At 47.8% G+C, this 25,291-nt stretch overlaps 1 protein-coding gene across 1 annotated transcript; it reads right to left on the bottom strand.

The window, feature by feature from the left end:
- Positions 1 to 13,705: 13,705 nt before the first annotated feature.
- On the bottom strand, positions 13,706 to 21,917 carry GZMM (granzyme M). The gene is made up of 5 exons (XM_066341789.1): positions 21,855 to 21,917; positions 16,005 to 16,164; positions 14,825 to 14,960; positions 14,459 to 14,719; positions 13,706 to 13,968 (listed from the first exon to the last, which is right to left on the bottom strand). Exons 1-5 carry the CDS (start codon positions 21,913 to 21,915, stop codon positions 13,795 to 13,797), a joined length of 792 nt encoding a protein of 263 aa, XP_066197886.1. The 5' UTR covers positions 21,916 to 21,917; the 3' UTR covers positions 13,706 to 13,794.
- Between the last annotated feature and the right edge of the window lie 3,374 nt (positions 21,918 to 25,291).

The following is a 25,291-nucleotide window of genomic DNA, read 5'->3' as shown; positions in this document are numbered from 1 at the left end:
TGCTCGTTTTGTAATAGGAGTTTTGAAATCTTTTTTTTTAATTAAAAAAAAAATGTCCAAACCTGTAAGAATTTTTTATGAGTTTGTTTGAGCCAAACTGATGACAATTGCCAGGGAGCAAAACTCAACAGATTGAGAAAATGCTCCCAAAAATGGCAGTTTTACTGCTTATTTTATATATCTGAATCAAAGGGGAAGATATTTGGGGTTACATGAAATCCACTGGTGATAGATTAGGAAGGCGGGAGAAAGCAAATCAGGGAGATCTCTGGGATTGGATAAAAAGTAAAACGAATAGACACATACTACTTTTTTTATTATTATTGATTTTTAAAGAAAGAGAGAGAGAAAAAAGAGGGGGTAGAGTGAGAAGAATCAACTCTTAGTAGTTGCTTCCCTCATGTGCCTTGACCAGGCAAGCCCACGGTTTTGAACCAGTGACCTCAGCATTCCAGGTTCATGTTTTATCCGCTGTGCTACCACAGGTCAGGCTAGACACATACAGGGGGTCCTCGGGTTATGACCGTCTCAACATACAGCATTTCGAGTTTACAATTGTCTCCCATAAAAACTTTAAAATATTGAGACATGAGGGCCCTGGCCGGTTGGCTCAGTGGTGGAGCGTCGGCCTGGCGTTCAGGAGTCCCGGGTTCGATTTCCGGCCAGGGCACACAGGAGAAGTGCCCATCTGCTTCTCCACCCCTCCTCCTTCCTTCCTCTCTGTTTCTCTCTTCCCCTCCCACTGCCGAGGCTCCACTGGAGCGAGGTTGGCCCGGGCGCTGAGGATGGCCCCATGGCCTCTGCCTCAGGTGCTAGAATGGCTCTGGTCACAGCAGAGCAGTGTCCCAGAGGGGCAGAGCATCGCCCCCTGGTGGGCGTGCTGGGTGGATCCCAGTCAGGCACATGTGGGAGTCTGTCTGACTGCCTCCCTGTTTCCAACTTCAGGAAAATACAAGAAAAAAAAAAAAACTGAGACATGAGTGTTTTGGCTTACCCCTTTAGAGTCATACTTACAGACTATGTCAGCGAACTAGTTGGGTTATGCACAGTTGAAGATTATGCAGTATTCTTTTTCTATGGCTTACTTGTATTTTTATGTTCTAGATTATGATTTTACAACTCTGTTAGGATAAGTAAGTGACTTAGGGTAGGGTGTGTTTCGATTTACACCAAAATTTGGGTTATGTTTCTGTCGTAGGAATGAAACTGTCATAACCGAGGACCCTCTACTTCTTTTTTTTTCATTATTATTATTATTATTATTTTTACAGACACAGAGAGAGAGTCAGAGAGAGGAATAGATAGGGACAGACAGACAGGAACAGAGAGAGATTAGAAGCATCAATCATCAGTTTTTCATTGCGACACCTTTGTTGTTCATTGATTGCTTCCTCATATGTGCCTTGACCACGGGATTAGCAGACTGAGTAACCCCTTGCTAGAGCCAGCGACCTTGGGTCCAAACTGGTGAGCCTTGCTCAAACCAGATGAGCCTGTGCTCAAGCTGGAGAGCTTGGGGTCTCGAACCTGGGTCCTCTGCATCCCAGTCTGACACTCTATCCACTGCGCCATCGCCTGGTCAGGCTCTTTATTCATTTTAGAGAGGAGAGAGAGAGAGAGAGAGAGAGAGAGAGTGAGAAAGAGAGAGAGAGAAAAAGAGGGAGGAGCAGGAAGCATCAACTCCCATATGTGCCTTGACCAGGCAAGCCCTGGGTTCCAAACCGGCGACCTCAGCGTTCCAGGTCGATGCTTTATACACTGTGCTGCAATAGGTCAGGCTCTACTTCTTTTACATAAGGTTGGGTATAGGATAGTTAACAGTTAATATGATAATAACAATGAGGGGATTTGTGGTCTCTGCTCTGGTGTGGTGGTTGTGCTTTGAGGAGTTCAAATAAAGAAATTATTCCAAAGGTATGTTATCAGGTACGTTATTACAGATGCGGAAAGAAAAAAAATAAAAGACAAACTCAGTTAAGGTAAAGACTGACCTTTGTTAGGGAAAAATACTGACCTAGGACATGACTACCTGCCATGAACTGCCTTTACTTAGAAAGTTTTTTTTTGTTTTTTTTTTACAGAGACAGAGAGAGAGTCAGAGAGAGGGATAGACAGACAGGAACAGAGAAATGAGAAGCATCAATCATTTGTTCTTCATTGCACATTGTGGCACCTTAATTGTTCATTGATTGCTTTCTCATATGTGCTTTGACCGCGGGCCTTCAGCAGACCGAGTAACCCCTTGCTGGAGCCAGCGACCTTGGGTCCAAGCTGGTGAGCCTTTGCTCAAACCAGATGAGCCTGCGCTCAAGCTGGTGACCTTGGGGTCTCGAACCTGGGTCCTTGGCATCCCAGTCCGATGCTCTATCCACTGCACCACCGCCTGGTCAGGCTACTTAGAAAGTTTTAATTTCAATCCATCTTATGTGGTTATTTTAGTTTTCTGAGTTTGTAAGGCCGCCATGTAGGCCTTCCCTGAGCTTGTCAGGTTAGTATGTGGCCCTTTCTTTGTCCACACCTCCCTGGAAAGCCTGTCTTGCCCTCTTCCACTCCCCAGATAGATCCTTGCTCTGCTCAATCCTACTCCCACCCCAGGCAGGAGGGTCTGAGTCCTCCTCTGCTTCCAAGGACGGACCTTCTAGGGCCACTTTATCAAGGGTGGCCAGACTTAGCAAATAAAAATACTGGGCACTTAGTTAAATTTGAATACCAGATTTTTTTTTTATCAGATTTTTAAAAATCAGTACTATTTTAGTATAAGTATATCCCACACAGTATCTGGGATATACTTACACTAAAAACATTACCTGTTCTCTATCTGAAATTCAAATTTAACTGGGTATCCTGTATTTCATCTGGCATCTCTGACCCAGTTTAAAGTGGCCTGGTGCCATCCCCCTTTGTAATAGCCCTCACTGCACACTGGCCACTCTCTGACCTTGTGTGAGGTCAAGGACATACCGCTTCACCTGGGCTCCTGCTGTGTGCCTGTCCACACACAACAGCTTCCCCTGTTACTAACAAGTTTAGATACTTGTCTCCTGATATAAAAGAATTTAGACCAGGGACACAGATAAAAGCAAAGCAGATTTATTCAGGCTCTGCAGAGGCAAAAACGCTGAGACAAGGGTCCCAGGTTCTGCGTGCCCAAATGTGGGGCTTCGGAACACAAAAGTTGATGGGGTTAACCAATCAGGGTGACGGTTGGCTGACTTTTTTCCTTTTTAGGAACGCTGAGGTCCCACTGAAGTCTGGTGTGCATCAGTAAAGCAAGGTATCCTGGAAGTGTGCAAGACTTATTATGGGATGCATCAGGATGGGACTTCCCAACCAGGTATTGAGTTTGTCTCTGAGGTTTGCAGCTTGGCTTTAGATCTGAAAAACAAACTTAAAAGAAGTTAAAAAAAAAAGGTTAGTTCCTGGACCATTGTTTTATAGCTACCTATTGATAAATGCCACATTTCTGGCAAGGCTTGACTTGATGGAGTAATTTTGGGGAACATTTTATTCTACCTCTGTCACTTCTATTTATGTGTGGGTGATCCTCACTTACTCACTTTCCCATGCCCATATCCAGTGCCTGACCCTCTCTAAGGTAGATCTGGACTTCTTCCTCCAATAGAGGGCAAGGCAAGCAAGCTTCTTCTCCAGCCTATCTCTCCAACTTTATTGTGGGCAGTAAACAGGCCTCCCCTTGTTGGAGATGACCAAGAAAGAGGGCAGAGAAATTCTTCTTTCTTTGTTCCAGCTATTCTTGCAGGAAAAGGAAAAGCCAAAGTCCTCTTGGAAGTCCTCAGGCCTGGCCTCTACTAACACCTTGGGCCTCCACACCCTCCATGTCTCCTACGCCTTTGGCTACACCCTCACTGGGCCTGTTTCCTGCCTCCAAGCCTTTGCTTGGGCTCTGTCTGCCACAAGGCATGCCTTTCCCAGGTTATTGCCTGGCTCCTTCCTTAGCTGCACTGGCCACCTCCTGACAGAGCCTTCTCCTAGCCATCCTGTCTCAAGCCAGCCTCACACAGGACACCAGCCACTGTTCCATCACAGAGTATTGGCTTTGGTTTGTTTGCTTCCTACTTTTTTTTTTTATAAAACCTTTCAAACTCACAGACACAGGGAGAGAAGAAGGCATGGGGTTTTTATTCTTTTCATACCCATTCATCCTAAAATGTTTCAGCCTAACTGTGTGTATTTTTCTGAAAGGGTGGAGCCTTGAAATCCAGCCCTTCTCTAGGTCATGACTGTGGGGAGGGGTGGAGTGTGGATTTTATTCTCTGGGCACTAGGGAGCCCTGGAGGGATGTGAGGAAAGGAAGGCCATCATCTAATATGTGTTATAGGGAGAGGTCTTGGCTGCTGAGGAGAAAGAGGCCTGGAGGGTCAGGAGTGGACTTGGGTAAGGAACAGGATGGTGCAGTAAGCTGAGTGGTGGTGGCTCCAGAACCTGTGAATGGGACCTTGTTCGGAAAATGGCCTTTGCATGTAAAATCAAGTTAAGAGTCTTGCTTGACCAGGCGGTGGCGCAGTGGATAGAGCATCGGACTGGGATGCAGAGGACCCAGGTTCGAGACCCCGAAGTCGCCAGCTTGAGTGCGGGCTCATCTGGTTTGAGCAAAAGCCCACCAGCTTGAACCCAAGGTCGCTGGCTCGAGCAAGGGGTTACTCAGTCTGCTGAAGGCCCACTGTCAAGGCACATATGAGAAAGCAATTAATGAACAACTAAGGTGTTGCAACACGCAATGAAAAACTAATGATTGATGCTTCTCATCTCTCTCTATTCCTGTCTGTCTGTTCCTGTCTATCCCTCTCTCTAAAAAAAAAAAAAAAAAAGCCTGACCAGGAGGTGGCACAGTGGATAGAGCATCGAACTGGGATGCAGAGGACCCAAGTTCGAGACCCCGAGGTCACCAGCTTGAGCGTGGGCTCATCTGCTTGGACCCAAGGTCGCTGGCTTGAGCAAGGGGTTACTCAGTCTGCTGAAGGCCTGTGGTCAAGGCACATATGAGAAAGCAATCAATGAACAACTAAGGTGTTGCAATGCGCAACGAAAAACTAATGATTGATGCTTCTCATCTCTCCATTTCTGTCTGTCTGTCCCTCTCTCTCTCTCTCTCTCTCTCTAAAAAAAAAAAAAAAAAAAATCAAGCTAAGGGTCTTAAATCCAATGTCTGGTGTCCTTATAAGAGACAAAAGATGAGACACAGACATGAAGGATAAGCCACCTGAAGGCAAAGGCTGGGGTGAGGACTCCACAAGCCCACGAACCTGGGAGCCACCAGAAACCCGAAGATGCTGGAGCCTGGGGAGGGAGATTAGCCCTACTGACACCGTGATTTCTAATGTGAAGCTCCAGGAAGGTGGGGAGTACATTCCTGTTGCTCTGAACCAGCTGGTTTGTGGTGCTTGTTCTGTCTACCGAGGGACAGTCACTCAGTGGCATTGTTGCACTACCCTCCATATTTGCCCAGTTGAAAACATCAGAAACCAGAATAAGATCCACTCAGCCATGGACACTTGCTTGGTTGTTCCCTTTCAACACCTTCAGAAACCAGCTGGGAGGTGCTCTGAGTCTCCAAGCAGGACAGGGCACCAGGACACAGGGACCTTCCTCAGCACCTTCCCTCCTCACCAGCCTACCAGTCCAGAAGGGAGCTGCAGCATCTTATTTGAGCTGGTGGCTTGCTCTGTCCCTTTAAGTCACCTCAGGCCTCCTGCTCACCTAAGGGTGGAGTAGGGAGGAACCCAGCTGGGCCAGGAAGGAACAGCTGCGAAAGCAAGATAAGATTTCTCCCTTAGGGTGGATCCTGCTCAGCAAACACAGGCCTGGTCTCCAGTGATCTTTGTCCAATTGGAGCCATACCAAGACCCTGCTGAGTGGACGGGGACCTCTGACATCTGGGGTAGGCCAGCAAGAAAAGTTGGTCTCCCTCTCCTTTAACCCAGTATCATTTTAGGAAAATAAAGAATAATAAAAACCAAAGGTTCAGGGGCCATGTGCTGGTTGGGTGACGAGAGTGGTGATGACAGTGAGTCTGTAGAAGCTTAAATGCAGGAAACCAGCAGTCAGAGAGGAAGGACCAAGATATCCAAAAGGTAGAGAAACAGCCCAAGTGTCCATCAATGGTTGAATGGCTACGTACAATATATTCAGCCACACAGTGGAATATTACTCAGCCATGAAAAGGAATGAGGTACTGACACTCACCATCACCACAGCATGTTTGGACCTTGAAAACATGATGCTCTGGCCTGACCAGGCAGTGGCAGTGGATAGACAGACTGTTGGACTGGGATGCTGAGGACCCAGCTTTGAGACCCTGAGGTCGCCAGCTTGAGCACAGATTCATCTGGTTTGAGCAAAGCTCACCAGCTTGAGCCCAAGTTGCTGGCTCGAGCAAGGGTTACTTAGTCTGCTGTAGCTCCCCAGTCAAGGCACATATGAGAAAGCAATCAATGAACAACTAAGGTGCTGCAACAAAGAATTGATGCTTCTCATCTCTCTCCCTTCCTGTCTATCTGTTCCTATCTGTCCCTCTCTCTGTCTCTGGTGCGCACACACAGAAAGAAAGAAAGAAAGAAAGAAAGAAAGAAAGAAAGAAAGAAAGAAAGAAAGAAAGAAAGAAAGAAAGAAAGAGAGAGAGAGAGAGAGAGAGAGAGAGAGAGAGAGAGAAAGAAAGAAAGAAAGAAAGAAAGAAAGAAAGAAAGAAAGAAAGAAAGAAAGAAAGAAAGAAAACACGATGGTCTGACCTTTAATGGTACAGTGGATAAAGTATCGATCTGGAATGCTGAAATCGCCAGTTCAAAACCCTGGGCTTGCCCAGTGAAGGGCACATGTGGGAGTTGATGCTTCCTGCTCCTCCCCACCTTCTCTCTCTCTCTCCCTCTCTCTCTCTCTCCCCTCCCTCTAAAGAATGAATTTTAAAAAATCTTAAAAACATGATGTTCAGTGAGAGAAGCCTGACACAAAGAGCCAAACAATGTATGATTCCATTTATGAGAAATCTCCAGAACAGGCAAATCCAGAGACAGGAAGTAGATCTGAGGTTGTCAGGGGCTGTGGAGTGATTGCTGATGGGGATGGGACTTCCTTTGGGTGATGGAATATTCTGGAATTAAATAAAGGTGGTGGTTGCATAGTATTGTGAATGTACTAAATACCATTGAATTATACAATGTAAATGGGTGACTAGTATTGTTGGGGCCCTGGGCAGGACACCCCAAGATGTTCCACAATGACATAATATTTTGAATTCAAGTTACTTAAAAAAAACTGCCTGTGCAGCCTGACCAGGCGATGGCACAGTGGATAGAGCATTGGACTGGGATGTGGAGGACCCAGGTTTGAGACTCCGAAGTTGCCACCTTGAGCACGGGCTTATCTGGTTTGAGCCAAGCTCACCAGCTTGGACCCAAGGTCGCTGGCTCGAGCAAGGGGTTACTCGGTCTGCTGAAGGTCCACGGTCAAGGCACATATGAGAAGCAATTAACGAACAACTAAGGTGTCACAACGAAAAACTGATGATTGATGCTTCTCATCTCTCTCCGTTCCTGTCTGTCTGTTTCTATCTATCACTCTTTCTGACTCTCTCTGTCTCTGTAAAAAAAACAAAACAAAACAAAAAACCATAAAAAAACAACAAAATAAACAAACAAACAAAAAAACCGCCTGTGCAAGAAGAAAACCCTGACATCTCTGTCCTCTTAAATTTAGTAAAAACTCTCTCCTTATCATTAGAGCTACAAGTCCAGAAGCACAGAGCTTCAATAAACACCTTGCTGACTTCCACCAAGCTCACTGCTCAGATTCCTTTCCAGTGAGCACTAACTTTCTTAGTCCTGTTGATTTCTCACAAATGAACTGTTCCTTTGTCTAGAAACAAAAACAGCCTGATTCGGCCTGACCTGTGGTGGCACAGTGGATAAAGCATCAACCTGGAAATGCTGAGGTCGCCGGTTCAAAACCCTGGGCTTGCCTGGTCAAGGCACATATGGGAGTTGATGCTTCCAGCTCCTCCCCCTTCTCTCCCTCTGTCTCTCCCTCTCTTCTCTAAAATGAATAAATAAAAAACAAAAAAACAAAAAACAACTGCCTGATTCGATCAGTTTTTTATTTTTTATTTTTATTTTTTATTTATTTATTTTTTTGTATTTTTTCTGAAGCTGGAAACGGGGAGAGACAGTCAGACAGACTCCCGTATTAGCCCGACCGGGATCCACCCGGCACGCCCACCAGGGGCGACTCTCTGCCCACCAGGGGGCGATGCTCTGCCCCTCCAGGGCGTCGCTCTGCCGCGACCAGAGCCACTCTAGCGCCTGGGGCAGAGGCCAAAGAGCCATCCCCAGCGCCCGGGCCATCTTTGCTCCAATGGAGTCTTGGCTGCGGGAGGGGAAGAGAGAGACAGAGAGGAAGGAGGGAGGGGTGGAGAAGCAAATGGGCGCTTCTCCTATGTGCCCTGGCCGGGAATCGAACCCGGGTCCCTTGCACGCCAGGCCGACGCTCTACCGCTGAGCAAACCGGCCAGGGCCTATTTTTATTTTTTTATTTTTTTATTTTTATTTTTTTACAGAGGCAGAGATAGACAGGGACAGACAGACAGGAACGGAGAGAGATGAGAAGCATCAATCATCAGTTTCTCGTTGCGCGTTGCGACTTCTTAGTTGTTCATTGATTGCTTTCTCACATGTGCCTTGACCATGGGCCTTCAGCAGATCGAGTAACCCCCTGCTGGAGCCAGCAACCTTGGGTCCAAGCTGGTGAGCTCTTTGCTCAGCCAGATGAGCCCACGCTCAAGCTGGCGACCTCGGGGTCTCGAACCTGGGTCCTTCCGCATCCCAGTCCGACGCTCTATCCACTGCGCCACCACCTGGTCAGGCTATTTTTAATTTTTTTTATTTATTTACAGAGACAGAGAGAGAGTCAGAGAGAGGGACAGATAGGGACAGACAGACAGGAACGGAGAGAGATGAATAGCATTAATCATCAGGGGGGTTTTTTTGTTTGTTTTTTGCGACACCTTAGTTGTTCATTGATTGCTTTCTCATATGTGCCTTGACCGTGGGCCGTCAGCAGACCGAGGAACCCCTTGCTGGAGCCAGCGACCTTGGGTTCAAGCTGGTGAGCTTTGCTCAAGCCAGATGAGCCCGCGCTCAAGCTGGCGACCTCGGGGTCTCGAACCTGGGTCCTCTGCATCCCAGTCCGACGCTCTATCCACTGCGCCACCGCCTGGTCAGGCTCGATCAGTTTTTTAGATTCATCTTATAATCTGAATATCATATGGTGATTCTTCCATGCACCTGTATTGAATTTGTGTTTCTTCTGTTGATCCAATCTTGTGAAGATTTTATTATTTTATTACTTTTTCAGCCATAAGCACTAAAGAAGAGTAGAGCGCGAAATACTTCTCATCCTCAACAGTTTGCTTAAAAAACTGCCTGTGCAGCCTGACCAGGCGGTGGCACAGTGGATAGAGCATTGGACTGGGATGCGGAGGACCCAGGTTTGAGACTCCGAGGTCGCCAGCTTGAGCACAGGCTGATCTGGTTTGAGCAAAGCTCACCAGCTTGGACCCAAGGTCGCTGGCTCGAGCAAGGAGTTACTCGGTCTGCTGAAGGTCCATGGTCAAGGCACATATGAGAAAGCAATCATTGAACAACTAAGGTGTCACTAAGAGAGAGAGACAGACAGACAGGCGGGTGAGAGATAAGAAGCATCAATTCTTTGTTGCGGCACCTTAGTTATTCATTGATTGCTTTCTCACATGTGCCTTGACCAAGGGGCTCCAGCTGAGCCAGTGACCCCTTGCTCAAGCCAGCGACCTTTGGGCTTAAGCCACTGACCATGGGTCATGTCTATGATCCCACGCTCAAGCCAGAAACCCCATGATCAAGCTGGTGAGCCTGCGCTCAAGGCGGATGAGCCCATGTAAGCCAGCGACCTTGGGGTTTTGAACCTGGGTCCTCATCATCCTTGGTCGATATTCTATGCACTTTTTTTTTTTTTTTTGTATTTTTCTGAAGCTGGAAACGGGGAGAGACAGTCAGACAGACTCCCACATGCGCCCGACCGGGATCCACCCAGCACACCCACCAGGGGGCGACGCTCTGCCCCTCTGGGGCGTCGCTCTGCCTCGACCAGAGCCACTCTAGTGCCTGGGGCAGAGGCCAAGGAGCCATCCCCAGCGCCCGGGCCATCTTTGCTCCAATGGAGCCTTGGCTGCGGGAGGGGAAGAGAGAGACAGAGAGGAAGGAGGGGGGGGTGGAGAAGCAAATGGGCGCTTCTCCTATGTGCCCTGGCCGGGAATCAAACCCGGGTCCCCCGCACGCCAGGCCGACGCTCTACCGCTGAGCCAACCGGCCAGGGCCATCACCTGGTAAGGCTTAAAAGATTTCTTAAAAGTGCAGGGGAAATCAGAATGTGGGTGGGATTCCCGATGACGTCTAGTGAAGTCCTCATGGGGAGATGGGGCAGGGCTTATTCCTGGGACAAGAGGCAAATAAAATAATGTAGGGATAAAGGGCCAGAACTTACTGTCTCTCTCTCTTTTTAAAAAATTATTATTTATTTATTCATTTTAGAGATGAGAGAGAGAGAGAGAGAGAAGAGGGGGAGGAGCAGGAAGCATCAACTCTCATATGTGCCTTGACCAGGCAAGCCCAGGGTTTTGAACCAGCGACCTCAGCGTTCCAGGTCGATGCTTGATCCACTGCGCCACCACCAGTCAGGCTTTCTCTCTTTTTTTAATTTTTAAAATTTATTTATTTATCTTAGAGAGAGAAAGGTGAGAAAGAGAGAGAAATGTACACATGGGGAAAGGGGTGTGAGTGCATCAGAACTCCGTGCTTTCTTCGTCACTTTTCTGTAAATCCAAAACAGTTCTAAAAAATAAAGTCTGAAAGAGAGAGAGAGAGAGAGAGAGAGAGAGAGAGCTAGAGAAAAGGGCCATTCAGCAATTTGCCAAAAAAAAAAAAGGAGAGAGAATCTGCATCTTCTCTCGTGCCCATCCTTGTCCTCACAACATTATCTGTCTTTCTCACTCTTGCTCCACAATAGATAAAGAATGAAAGAGCTTCCTGACCGGTGGTGGCACAGTGGATATAGCATTGACCTGGGACACTGAGTTTCTAGGCTCAGAACCCGAAGGTCACTGGCTTGAGTGTGGGATCATCGAAATGACCTCATGGGCGCTGGCTTGAGCCCAAAGGTTGCTGGCTTGAAGCCCAAGGTCGCTGACTTGAGCAAGGGGTCACTGGTTCTGCTTGAGCTCCCACAGTCAAGGCACATATGAGAAGCCATCAATGAACAACTAAAATCACTCAACTATGAGTTGGTGCTTCTCATCTCTTTCCCTTCCTGTCTGTCTCTCTCTCCCTCCCCCCTCTCAAATAAAGTAAAATAAAATAAAAAAGAATGAAAGAACCTCCTGATGTTTCTGACACTTTGCAGAAGGCCTGAAACTTAGTAAGTGCTCAGTAAATATGATTGCTGTTCCGTGATCAGAGGAAAAATAAGCACCAGCCTTTGCAGCAAAACCCACGTCTATGCCGGTAGACACACCACAGAGTCACCCACCCGTGTGAGGTGACGGACAGGAGGAAAGGAGGTGACAGCTCAGGCTCCTGGTACATGCCTTGGGTGTGGGGCAGGCCTGTTACTGTGACAGCTAGGCCCAACCAAGTGGATATAGCATTTCCTTTTGCATAAAAACCTGTTAAAATGTTGTAGAGAACTTCTTGGATGAAGACATAAGACTGGCAACAGTTGCCTCCTGGGGAAAATGGGCAACATGGGGAACTGTCGTCCTCCAGGGTGATCTTTTGTCCTTTAAACTTTTATCCATGTGCAGTATTTAAAAACTACATTTGCCCTGGCCGGTTGGCTCAGTGGTAGAGTGTCGGCCTGGCGTGCAGGAGTCCCGGGTTCGATTCCTGGCCAGGGCACACAGGAGAGGTGCCCATTTGCTTCTCCACCCCTCCCCCTCTCCTTCCTCTCTGTCTCTCTCTTCCCCTCCCGCAGCCGAGGCTTCATTGGAGCAAAGATGGCCCGGGCGCTGGGGATGGCTCCTTGGTCTCTGCCTCAGGCGCTAGAATGGCTCTGGACGCAACAGAGCGATGCCCCAGATGGGCAGAGCATCGCCCCCTGGTGGGCATGCCGGGTGGATCCCGGTCGGGCGCATGTGGGAGTCTGTCTGACTGCCTCCCCGTTTCCAGCTTTGGAAAAATGAAAAAAAAAAAAGAGTTAAATAAAAACTACATTTAAGGCAAGACTGTGAGGGGCAGTGAAATCTTTTTGGGTGACTATGAACATCTCTGCTGGGGTTTGGATTACTAGTGTCTGTCAGCTTTTGTCAAAAGAGCAAGTCATCCACTTATATTCATTCATTTCATTATATGTGTCTGTGTGTGTCTGTGAGAGAGAGAGATTGAGAGAGAGAAGCAGGGACAGAGGGACAGATGGGGAGGAAGAACTCGAACTCCTGCTAAAGTGTTTGGGAGCCCGTGCTGCAAAATGAGTCAACAGCTAAGCCGGAGGGAGAGATGAACAGAGGGACGGTAGGTGCCGAAGCACCTAAATGCACACTGTGCTGTTATTCCAACTCTGTGGTGGGTTTCAGAATTAAGATTTTTGTATTTAGTGATTTTTTAGAGAGAGAGAGACATCGATTTGTTCCATTTATTTATGCATTCGTTGGTTGATTCCTGTATGTGCCCTGACCCTGGATCAAACCTGCAACCTTGCTGTATCAGAAAGATGCTCTAACCAATTGAGCTCAGAATTATTATAATACAAAGATTCTTCTGGAAAACAGCAGCGCCTCAAACAGTTACAGGCATTGCATGGCCAAGCAACCTCACTCCTTGATGCCCACCCAAGAGAAATGAAATGTGTGTCCACACAAATACTAGTGCATGCGTGTCCATGCAGTGAATTCACAAAAGCCAAATGTTGGACCCAACTCAATGTCCATCAAGGAATGAATGTATCCATCCACACACTAGAATATTACTCCGCCACGAAAAGGAGTGAGGCACTGGCACTCACTACAACGTGGATGATTCTTGATGCTCAGTGAGAAAGGCCAGACACAAAAGGCCAAAAGGCCACACAGTGTGTGATTCCATTTATGTGAAATGTCCAGAACAGGCACATCCACAGGGACAGAGAGTGGACTCGTGGTTGTCAGGGGCTGGAGGTGATTGTTGATGGGGACAGGGCTGTTTTGGGGGTGATGGGATGTTCTAGAATTAGATAGAGGTGATAGTTCTGTAACCTTGTGTAAAAACCACAAACTTATATACCTTAAGTGGATGAATTGTAAGGCATGTAAATTATATATCAACACTGTAAAGATATTACCAAAAAAAATAAAAGGAAGAAGATTCTGGGATATTTTTGTTCAATGACCTCCACCCCACTCCCCAGCACGCAGACATTCCCTGCTAGCCAAACCCTGGCTTTGGCTCCCAGCACTTGCCAATGCCATCTCTCGCCATCTTCTGGGCCTCAGCATGGAGCCCCCCCTGGGAGAAGCTGGCCCTTGTCTCTTGCTGGGGTTTTACCAGAAGCCTCAAAAGTGCAAACTCTGTTTAATAAGTAGGGAAACTGAGGCTTGCTCAAGGCCTCACAGCCAGAATGGCAGAAATAGGGTCAGAATCCAAACAAGACTCCCATAATTTCTTCTTCTTTTTTTTACAATTTATTGGTCCTCTGAGCTGTAGCAGTTCCCTCCCTGACCCTCTCCATAATCCTGCATGGAAGGGTCCCACGAGCAAGAAAGTCATGGTCACCCCTGGAACATTAGGCCTGAGGTGAGGCTGGCCAGCGGCTGATGATCTTCTTGATCCAGGACTCGTAGGGGGCCGTAGCGGTGGCCACCGGGGGCTTGAAGATGTCAGTGCAGGCTATGGAACTGAAGGAAATGATTCCAGCTACCCAGCCTTTGCTGCACACCACTGGTCCGCCTGAGTCCCCCTGCCAGAACCCACAGGGCACAGGTTACCCTCCGTGCCTGCTGGAGAAAGCCTGCTTATCCCTGGGGGCAGGGGGATGATTCCAGGGTAGAGACGTGACCCCCCCTGCCATGGCTGTATACCCTGGTCCCACATCTCTTTACTCTTTCCCTATTTTTCATTCCCCTCTTTCTTCCTTCCTGCTATTTTAACACTCTATGCTTCTTCCCACTCAGGACTTTTGCACATTTCGTGAACATCTTTGGTTCTAGAGTTCTACCACTTTCTGAGTATGTGACTGTGGGCAAGTTACTTAACTTCTCTATGCCTCAGTTCCTGTATCCAAGAAATGGACTAATGCTAGTTGTTGATAGGGACAGGATCCCCCAGAGAACGGACAGAGTTGAAACCCAGGGACCCCAGAATTGGGACTTGCCAGGTCACCCCTGGCTGCAGACTGACGCCCTCCCCTCAGGCCAGGCTGCCCCAGCCTCCCGATGCTGCCCCTTCACCTTGCAGGGGGCCTGGTTCTTGGACTCAGACTTCAGGCAGATCATGGAGGGGGTGATGTCACCATTCCAGAAGCGACTGTTGTTGCACATCCTGGCATCCAGCACACGCATGTCCAGCTCCCTCAGTGCTCCTGCCAGCTGTCTGTGCTGGGTCAGTCCCCAGCCAGCCACTCTGCACCTTACTCCTGCTGCCACGACCTGGCGCCTCAGAGGCAAGGCCACAGGCCGAATAGTCTTGCTGCGTTTCACCTTCCCGTCCAACTACAGGTGACAGGAAGCGACAGGTGAGTGAGGGACAGTAGGGGAGGGGCAGTGGAAAAGGGGGGGTCTAGGTGCAGTTATCACTCCTCTCACCCTCCCCAGCACCTTAAGCAGAGCAAGGTCATTCTCCAGACTGGGGGCAAGTTTGTACTCAGGGTGTAGGACTGCTTCCTTGACTCGGAAGGTGAGGCCAGGGTCTCTGAGCTTGTGAAGTCCCAGTACCAGTCTCAGCAGTTGGGTCCTGTAGGGAGCAGAGTCATGGTATGGACTGCCATTCTGCAGCCTGGGAACACACACCCTTAGCCCTTCCCCCAGGGCCCGTCTAGGCTGAGTTCAAGGCAAATGTGTACTCACTGGCCCCACCTCTACTCCCTTATCTGACCTCTCTGACTGGTCCTTCCTTTGCTCCTTCTCAACTGCCCCTCTGCTCCTCCTCCAGGAAGCTGTCCCTACTCCCACCCCTGGCCCAGGCTCCAGTTCATTCCTGGCCAGAGGCAGGGCTGTGTGTTTCCAAAAATGATGACCCCCCCAGCCTGGGGCTCCCCTCAGCAGGAGCTCCAGCCTCATCCAGTGCGTATGGTATGCCTCAACCACAGTGAGTTGTTCTGAGGCTAGCATGTGACCAAGGCTGAGCTCATCATAACTTTGCCCAAACTGTAGAGAAACAAACTTATTCCCAGGATCTAAGGGGGCCCGTCCTTGCCACCATGTGAGGAACTTCCTGATAATGTGGCCAAGGGACAGGACAGAAGAGTTGGGAGACAAGCAGGCTCCTGACTAGCTCGTGTAAGCACCTGGATCAAGCTGTGCCTGAAGCCTTCCGTCCTCCCAGAACTTTCAGTTATGTGAGCCAACAGATCCCCTTTGGTTACTTTGACCAGTTCGACCTGGGGCCTTTATTACTGGCTACTCCAGAGGTAGGGCAGCTCTAAGATTGATTTATTTGGTGGCTTCCTGAGTTGGTTCTGCCATTCTCACAGACAAGTTCTATTGCTCATTTCTGCGTATCACAAGAGGCCCTACTCTGACCAGTTGGAAGGCACTTTGTTGTAGTAAATAAAGCTTCCCTAGGAATCCCATAGCCTAATGTCACTTATGCATGCCTAAGGTTGATATTATGTACACACACTGCAGCAATCACAGGAGAGGGAAAGAGGACACCTCTAAGACCCTACAATTGGCCTAAATCTGTCAGGTCTCAGCCCCTGGTGAGAATGGGGAACCATGAGATAGATTTTGGGATGCTTGGGGCAACAGAGGGGGTGGGCAGGTCAGGGTCACTCACGGCTTGGCCACGCAGTGGGCAGCTGTCAATACCCACTGCGGGTGCACAAGAACACCCCCACACAGATGGGCACCAGCTTTCTGCAGTGAGACCATGTATGGATAGGTGTGGGGGGCAGCCTCATGACCCCCAATGATGTGGGTTTTAAGTGAGTCACCTCCTGGAAAGAGGAACAGAGAGTCAGGTTAAGGCTGGGTGCCCCATCCCCACAACGACACTTCCACTTTAGCCCTGGGGAGCCTGACCCCTAACACAGTTCCCTCTGCTCCCTCAGACAGGTTGCCTCATTCACTGGGTTGTGGTTTCCTGCTGTGCAACCCAGAGTTTCATACAGATATATGTAAGGACCTGCCTCCTGGGGGCTGACAGGAGGTAAACACCCTGCATCTGCACTGCATTCTGTGTTGTTCTGTGAATCCAGCTCCAGGGTGAGGTATGGGGAGCACAGGGTGTCCTCAGAGTGCCAGTCTTGCCTTAAGACAACTACAAGAAGAAATAAGTGATTTTACCCTGGAAAAATCTGGTGAATGTCAGCTTCACCAAGCGATCAAGGTAATGGCACCAGGAAGCAGGCATGGTTCCTACAGAAAATGCACACTTGAACACAACCTCAGGGACACAGCACACAGACTCACAGGCATCACAAATACCAGTATCACAAGGCCCAGGGGGAAATGGAGAAACTGCCCATAGTGGAGGAGGAGAGCAGGTGTACTCTGCTGGGTTTGTTTCCATGAAGGGTGGTACAGAAACTTTTTTTTTTTTTTTTGACAGAGACAGAGAGAGAGTCAGAGGGATAGACAGACAGGAAGGGAGAGAGATGAGAAGCATCAATTTTTTGTTGTGGCACTTTAGTTGTTCATTGATTGCTTTTTCATATATGCCTTGACTGTGGGGCTACAGCAGATCGAGCGACTCCTTGCTCAAGCCAGCGACATTGGGTCCAAGCTGGTGAGCTTTGTTCAAAAGAGATGAACTTGCACTCAAGCTGGTGACCTCAGGGTCTTGAACCTGGGTCTTCCACATCCCAGTCTGATGCTCTATCCACTGCGCAACCACCTGGTCAGATCAGAAACTTTTTTTTTTTTTTTTAATTTTTCTGAAGCTGGAAACGGGGAGAGACAGTCAGACAGACTCCCGCATGCGCCCAACCGGGATCCACCCGGCACGCCCACCAGGGGCGGCGCTCTGCCCACCAGGGGGCGATGCTCTGCCCCTCCGGGGCGTCGCTCTGCCACGACCAGAGCCACTTTAGCGCCTGGGGCAGAGGCCAAGGAGCCATCCCCAGCGCCCGGGCCATCTTTGCTCCAATGGAGCCTTGGCTGCGGGAGGGGAAGAGAGAGACAGAGAGGAAGGAGGGGGGGTGGAGAAGCAAATGGGCGCTTCTCCTATGTGCCCTGGCCGGGAATCAAACCCGGGTCCCCTGCACGCCAGGCCGACGCTTTACCGCTGAGCCAACTGGCCAGGGCCCAGAAACTTTTCAATAAGATCTGTATACAGTGTGTCCGTAAAGTCATGGTGCACTTTTGACAGGAAAGCAACAAAAGACGATAGAAATGTGAAGTCTGCACCAAATAAAAGGAAAACTCTCCCAGTTTCATACCTATTCAGTGCAGTTCAATGTGGGCTCACGCACAAATTTTTTAGGGCTCCTTAGGTAGCTATCCCGTATAGCCTCTACAGACTTGTCACTGACTGATGGCCTACCAGAACAGGGTTTCTCCACCAAACTGCCTGTTTCCTTCAACGGCTTATCCCACCAAGTAATGTTATTCCTATGTGGTGGCGCTTCATTATAAACGCGCTGATATTCATGTTGCACTTTGGTAACAGATTCGAATTTAGCGAGCCACAGAACACACTGAACTTTCCTCTCTACTGTCTACATCTTGACTGGCATGGCCGTGGGCTGCTCCGCTGTATACACGGTGTTACGTCATCACCTGCACATGTGCACATGCTGCCACATCATCCTACAGAAACTGGGAGGGTTTTCCTTTTATTTGGTGCAGATTTTACATTTCTATCACCTTTTGTTGCTTTCCTGTGACTGGTCAAAAGTGCACCATGACTTTACGGACACACTGTATAAGACAGTGGCTCTCAAAGTGTGTGCCAGGGCGCACTGGTGCACCCTAGAAGATTTCCAGGTGAGCCCTATGGTATTCCAGAGAAATATGTGCCTGTTGGGGACCAGAAAACCAACAGGATTTTTGGAGTTTAGATTTTTAGGGGACAGAGGTGTGGGGAATTGGCTGTAAGCTGACAGCCTGCCCAACCACCCAACTCACTTGCCTGATTAGGTTGCGTAAGGCTGTTAAGCTGTGGTGCTGGATTGTTTACACTCCCCCCCCATGTTTCCTGGAAAGACTGGAGGCAAGTTTCTTCTATCCTTTGTTTGATGTAAAGTTAAGATGATATGTATGGTGGGGGTTTTGGATTGATGATTAAACATAAGAAATTGTCTCTTGAAGCCTTTTGGATTTCTATAAAAGAAGAATATGTGGCAATATCTAAAAAAGCTTTTTTCTTTCTTTCTTTTTTTTTTTTTTTTTTGTATTTTTCTGAAGTTGGAAATGGGGAGGCAGTCAGACAGACTCCTGCATGCACCCGACCACCGGGATCCACCGGGCATGCCCCCCAGGGGCTGATGCTCCACCCATCTGGGGCGTCGCTCTGTTGCAACCAGAGCCATCCTCAGCGCCCAGGCCAACTTTGCTCCAATGGAGCCTTGGCTGCTGGAGGGGAAGAGGGAGACAGAGAGGAAGGAGAGGGGAAGGGGTGGAGAAGCAGATGGGCGCTTCTCCTGTATGCCCTGGCCAGGAATCGAACCTGGGACTCCTACACGCCAGGCCGACGCTCTACCACTGAGCCAACCAGCCAGGACTCTAAAAAAGCTTTGAACATTTTACTACAATTTTCAACATTCTATTTATGTGAATTAGGACTTTCTACCTACAACACAAGAGTGAAAAGAGAGGAATTCTTCAATGTATTGATGAGGAAATGAGAGTTTGCCTTTCAAATATATGCCCAAACATTGAAGAAATTGCTCATGTTTCTCATAAACACAAGAATGAAAAAACTTGGCCCTGGCCAGTTGGCTCAGTGGTAGAGTGTCGGCCTGGCGTGCAGGAGTCCCAGGTTCGATTCCCGGCCAGGGCACACAGGAGAAGCGCCCATCCACTTCTCCACCCCTCCCCCTCTCCTTCCTCTCTGTCTCTCTCTTCCCCTCCCGCAGCCAAGGCTCCATTGGAGCAAAGTTTGCCCGGGTGCTGAGGATGGCTCCATGGCCTCTGCCTCAGGTGCTAGAATGGCTCTGGTTTCAACAGAGCAACGCCCCAGAGGGGCAGAGCATCGCCCCCTTGTGGGCATGCCGAGTGGATCCCGGTCGGGCACATGCAGGAGTCTGTCTGACTGCCTCTCCGTTTCCAACTTTAGAAAAAAAAAAAAAAGAATGAAAAAACTTAAACTTAACACATTCGTGCCAGGACCTGCCAAATTTACTAAATCTTACTAAGAATGTATCTATATATATATATAAAAATAACTTTTTTGTCACTTTTAAATTTTTTAACCCCTCTTTTTTATGAATTCTAAAAAGCATAACTCAAAAAATGTAACATAAAAATGTTTTTTGCCTGACCTCTGGTGGCTCAGTGGATAAAACATTGACCTGGAACGCTGAGGTTGCTGGTTCAAATCCCTGGGCTTGCCTGGTCAAGGCACATACAGGAAGCAACTACTATAAGTTGATACTCCTGTTCTCTCTCTCTCTCTCTCTCTCTTCCCCCCCCACTTTAAAAAAAAATAATAAAATAAAAAAAATTTTAAAAAATGTTTTTAATATCAGAATAAATTTAATTTTGTCATATTTATTTTGTTTAATTACCATAAAAGCACGCTTGGACTTTATATTTTATTTCTTTTTTTTTTTTTTTTTTTACAGAGACAGATAAATAGGGACAGACAGGAACAGAGAGAGATGAGAAGCATCAATCATTAGTCTTTTTTTTTTTAATTTTTTTTTCCTAAGATTTTATTTATTCATTATAGAGAGGAGAGAGAGAGAGAGAGAGAAGGGGGAGGAGCAGGAAGCATCAACTCCCATATGTGCCTTGACCAGGCAAGCCCTGGTTTTTGAACTGGCAACCTCAGTGTTTCCAGGTTGACGCTTTATCCACTGCGCCACCACAGGTCAGGCTATATTTTATTTCTTTAATATTTGACTTAATTATTATAACATATTTTTCAGAAATTTGTATATAGTGCGCCTACAAGTATTTGTAGGATTTTTTTAAATTTTTTTTATTTATTCATTTTAGAGAGGAGAGGGAGAGACAGAGGGAGAGAGAGAGGAGAGACAGAGAGAGAGAAGGGGGTGAGGAGCTGGAAGCATCAACTCCCATATGTGCCTTGACCAGGCAAGCCCAGGGTTTCGAACCGTCGACCTCAGCATTTCCAGGTCGACGCTTTATCCACTGCGCCACCACAGATCAGGCTAGTATTTGTAGGATTTTAAATGCACCCCGACTTCAAAAAGTTTGAGAACCACTGATATAAGCTAAGAGGACTATATGGAATGCACTGTTGAGAATCTTGCTGCACTTGTGTAGAGAATGTCCATGGCAGAAAACACGCCATGGCATTTAAGAGTGAGTGACAGTGAGCCTGAAACTTATTCTTTATTGGATCATAAAAATAACATATATTTTTATTTTTTATACACACACCCAGCAGGGGTGGTGGTGATAAGGCAACTATGGAAACATGTTTACAGTTGAGAAATCTAGGAGGAGAAGATGGGAGTTACCTGTAGGATTCTAGTGACTTTTTGGTAAGATCAGAATTAAGTAAAAAAAAAAAAAAAGGCCTGACCTGTGGTGGCGCAGTGGATAAAGCGTCAACTTGGAAACACTGAGGTTGCTGGTTCAAAACCCTGGGCTTGCCTGGTCAAGGCACATATGGGAGTTGATGCTTCCTGCTCCTCCCCACTTCTCTCTCTCTCTCCTCTCTATAATGAATAAATAAAATCTAAAAAAAAAAAATAATAATAAGACCCTGTCTTGTTAGCTTAGTCAGTTTCATCTGGAAACAAGGTTGCAGGTTCGATTCCTGGTCAGAGCACACAGGGGAAGCCACCAAAAAAGTGCACAACTGAGTGGAACAACAAATGCTTCCTTTCCCCCTTCCTACTCTCTCCTTTCCTTTTTCTGTCTTTCTAAAAACCAATTAAAAGAAATTAAGCCTTGCCTTGGCTGTTTGGCTTAGTGAATAGAGTGTCAGCCTGGTGTGCAGATGTCCCAGGTTCAATCCCCAATCAAGGCACATAAGAGAAGCAACCATCTGCTTCTCTTCCCCTCCCTCTCTTGGGTGTCAGCCTTGGGCACTGAGGATAGCTTGGTTGATTTGAGCATCGGACCAGATGGGGGTTGCCTGGTGGATCCTGGTCCAGGTGTATGTGGGAGCCTCTCTATCTCCCCTCTTCTCATTTAAAATAAATAAATAAATAAAAATTAAGCCCTGGCCAGATAGTTTGGTCGGTTGGAGCATCGTCCCAGAGCTCGGAGGTTGCCGGTTTGATTCTCCAGTCAGGGCACATGCAGAAGTAGCTCAATGTTTCTGATTCTCTCAAAAAAATAAAAAGTAAAATGTCTGCCCTGATGTGACCCGACCTCTACTTCAGAGCCCCTGCTCAGCTCTTGCCTTCTTTTTGAAGCAGCCGGCATTTCTTCCATTGGTCCCCTTTTGGGGAAAGCGGACTTGTTTCTAGTCTGTTTTGATAACCATCCATCAACACCCAGAAGACCAAAGCTTTGGATGCTTCCCCCCTGCTTCCTTCTCACTCACCTGCCCAGAGGGCCTCTATGGTCAGCAGCAGCAGTGGCAGCAGAGATAAGGGGGCCTCCATGGTGCTGGGGAACTCAGCCATGTGTGCTGCCTGGGCCTCCAGCACTTCTCACACCTCACTCACCCCTTCCTATGGGGGAGGTAATTTTCACAGCTTCACTCTCCACAGTACCCACACCACCCTGGCTGGTTTTATTTTACCCAGAAGCATTTCAGAAAAGTTTTTCTAAATGATACAGGCTCTCTGAAGAGAAAACCATATTACACATCACACTTGAAAAATTAACAAAAATTCCTCCTCATCATCTAATATCCCATCATGTTCAACCCCACCTCACACACTTTTCATGTGTGTGTGTTTGTGTGTAGTTTTTCCTAAGTTTTTTTTTGTTTGTTTGTTTTTGTTTTGTATTTTTCTGAAGCTGGAAATGGGGAGAGACAGTCAGACAGACTCCCGCATGCGCCCGACTGGATCCACCCGGCACACCCACCAGGGGCGACGCTCTGCCCACCAGGGGGCGATGCTCTGCCCATCCTGGGCGTCGCTATGTTGCGACCAGAGCCACCCTAGCACCTGAGGCAGAGGCCACAGAGCCATCCCCAGCGCCCGGGCCATCTTTGCTCCAATGGAGCCTCACTGCGGGAGGGGAAGAGAGAGACAGAGAGGAAGGAGAGGGGGAGGGGTGGAGAAGCAGATGGGCGCTTCTCCTGTGTGCCCTGGCCGGGAATCGAACCCGGGACTTCTGCACGCCAGGCCGACGCTCTACCACTGAGCCAACCGGCCAGGGCCTGTGTGTAGTTTTTAAAATTAAGGATTATTGATTGATTGATTGATATTAGAGAGAGGAGAGAGAGAGGAAGGGGTGCAGGTGTGGGAATTATCAACTTATAGTTGCCTCCAGTATGTGCCTTGACCAGGCAAGCCCTGGGCCTTGAACTGGCAACCTCAGCATTCCAGGTCAACTCTTTATCCACTGAGCCACCACAGGCCAGGCTGTGTGTAGTCTTAATGTGATTGTTTTCTTTGCCCCTTATTTCTTATACAAAATATACATAACATAAAATTTACTATCTTAACCATTAAAACATTTTTAAATTTATTAACTTTTATTTTATTTTTTACAGAGACAGAGAGAGTCAGAGAGAGGGATAGACAGGGACAGACAGACAGGAACAGAGAAATGAGAAGCATCAATTATCAGTTTTTCGTTGTGACACCTTAGTTGTTCATTGATTGCTTTCTCATATGTGCCTTGACTGCGGGCCTTCAGCAGACTGAGTAACCCCTTGCTCGAGCCAGCGACCTTGGGTCCAAGCTGGTGAGCTTTTGCTCAAACCAGATGAGCCCGCGCTCAAGCTGGTGACCTTGGGGTCTCAAACCTGGGTCTTCCGCATCCCAGTCCGATGCTCTGTCCACTGCGCCACCACCTGGTCAGGCTAATTTATTAACTTTTAGATAGAGAAAGGGAGAGAGAAACATGGATTTGTTGTTTCACTTATTTATGCATTCATGATTGATGCTTGAATGTACCCTGACTAGGAATTGAACCCACAACGTTGGCTTATCGGGACAACACTCTAACCAATTGAGCTACCTGGTTAGGGCTTGGTTGATTCTTGTATGTGCTCTGATTGGGGATCGAACCTGCAACATTGGCTTATCAGGACAACACTCTAATCAACTGAGCTACCCAACCATATACACCATCTTAACCATTTTTACATACACAGCTCTATGGCATCAAGTGCATTCATGTTGTTGTGCAGTCCATCCCACCATCTGTCTCCAGAACTCTCACATTTTCTCAAATTAACACTCTGTTCTCATTAAATACCAGCTCCCCTCCGCCCAGCCCCTGGCACCCACCAGACACTTTTTGTCCTACAGATTTGACTCCTCTTGGGACTTTGTGTGAGTGGAATCACACAGTATTTGTTCTTCTGTGTGTGCCTTATTTTACTGGGTATAATATTCTCAAGGTTCATCCATGTTGTAGCAGGTGTCAGCATTTCCTTCCTTTTTAAGTCTGAATTGTATTCTATTGTATGGATGGACTACATCTTGCTTATTTGTTTGTTCCATGGATATTTGTACTGTTTCCAATCTTTGGTTATTCTGGATAAAGATGGTACAGCCTGGCCTGTGGTGGCATGGTGGGCAGAGCATCAAACTGGAATGCTGAGGTCACTACTGGTTTAGTCACAGGTTCAAAACTCTGGGCTTACCCAGTCAAGGCACATACTATAAGAAAACAATGAACAACTAAAGTGAAGCAATTATGAGTTGATACTTCTTCCTCCCCTCCATAAAATTAATAAATAAAATCTTTTTTTTCTTTTAAGTGAGAGGAGGAGAAATAGAGAGACAGGCCCCCACATGCACCCTGATGGGGATACACTTGGCAACCCTGATCTGGGTTCGACACTCGGACCAATTGAGTCACTGGCTGTGAAAGAGGAAGAGAGAAGGGGGAGAGGGAGGAGAAGAGAAGCATATGGTTGCTTCTCATGTGTGCCCTGACCAGGAATTGAACCCGGGACATCTACACGCTGAGCTGACGCTCTATCCATTGAGAAAACTTACCAGAGCCAAAATCTTTAAAAAAAAAAAAGATGGTACAAACACTCGTGTGCTATGAGCCCTTGGGGTGTGGCCACAATCTGAGGGTCCTCCTAGACAGGCTCCACTGTGTGGAATGCTGTATTGACTAGTGATGTCTGACCTGGGCCACCATAATGGGGGCAGTTATGAAAGCTCCCTGGGGCTTCAGTCCTCCCTCCCTCACGTCTACTCAGCCCTCCCACCCACATGACCCAGACTGGCCAATCAGATCCATTACACCCACCCACCTTTTCAGGGAAGAATGGCCCTAAGTAGGCTCAGTGAGGACCATGGCCTGGGTTTCTTCTACTGGAACTTTTCAGAAACAGGCCTCAGTGGATTGGGAGTTGGAAGGATGTCAGCCTGGTGGTGGCCCCAAAGTGAGAGTGAGGCCCACACAGAGAAAGCTGAGGTTGGGGCTGTTGGTTTCCTTTTGCAGTTGTAGCACATTAACGAATTACTTCACATTCAGTGCCTGAAACCACACAAACTTATTCTCTTAGTTCTGGAGGCTGGAAGTAGTAAGTGGGCCTCACTGGGTGAAACCACGGGTAGGCAGGGCTGATTCCCCTGCAGAGTCTGGGGGATAATTGTTTTCTGCCTTTTCCAACTTCTAAAGGCACAGACTTTGGATTAGGGAATGGGAATCTTTGGGGCTATTATTCTGCTAACCACAGGTAGGAATAGAAAGAGTGTGAACAAAACCAAGGCCTGGATCCTGTTATGCCTGAAACCTCCAACCTTGTCAGGCACAGAAACCAATGAATTTCCTTTTTCCTTGAGTCATTTTCAGTTGGGCATTTAGTCCTTTGCTACTACTGGAAGGATCATGAGA

This window comes from Saccopteryx leptura, chromosome 1 (genome assembly GCF_036850995.1).
Source record: "Saccopteryx leptura isolate mSacLep1 chromosome 1, mSacLep1_pri_phased_curated, whole genome shotgun sequence".
Lineage (NCBI taxonomy): Eukaryota > Metazoa > Chordata > Mammalia > Chiroptera > Emballonuridae > Saccopteryx > Saccopteryx leptura.
The sequence above is the reverse complement of the archived record's forward strand: the minus strand, read 5'-3'. Positions and strand labels throughout refer to the sequence as shown.

What these genes read in the sequence shown, in the direction of transcription:
- GZMM (XM_066341789.1), bottom strand. Translation starts at nt 21,915, where the DNA reads ATGGAGGCCCCCTTATCTCTGCTGCCACTGCTGCTGCTGACCATAGAG. An exon ending in CATAGAGGCCCTCTGGGCAG is followed by an intron (nt 16,165 to 21,854) that starts GTGAGTGAGAAG and finishes TCCTCTTTCCAG; the next exon opens with GAGGTGACTCACTTAAAACC. An exon ending in GCCCACTGCGTGGCCAAGCC is followed by an intron (nt 14,961 to 16,004) that starts GTGAGTGACCCT and finishes TGCTCCCTACAG; the next exon opens with GACCCAACTGCTGAGACTGG.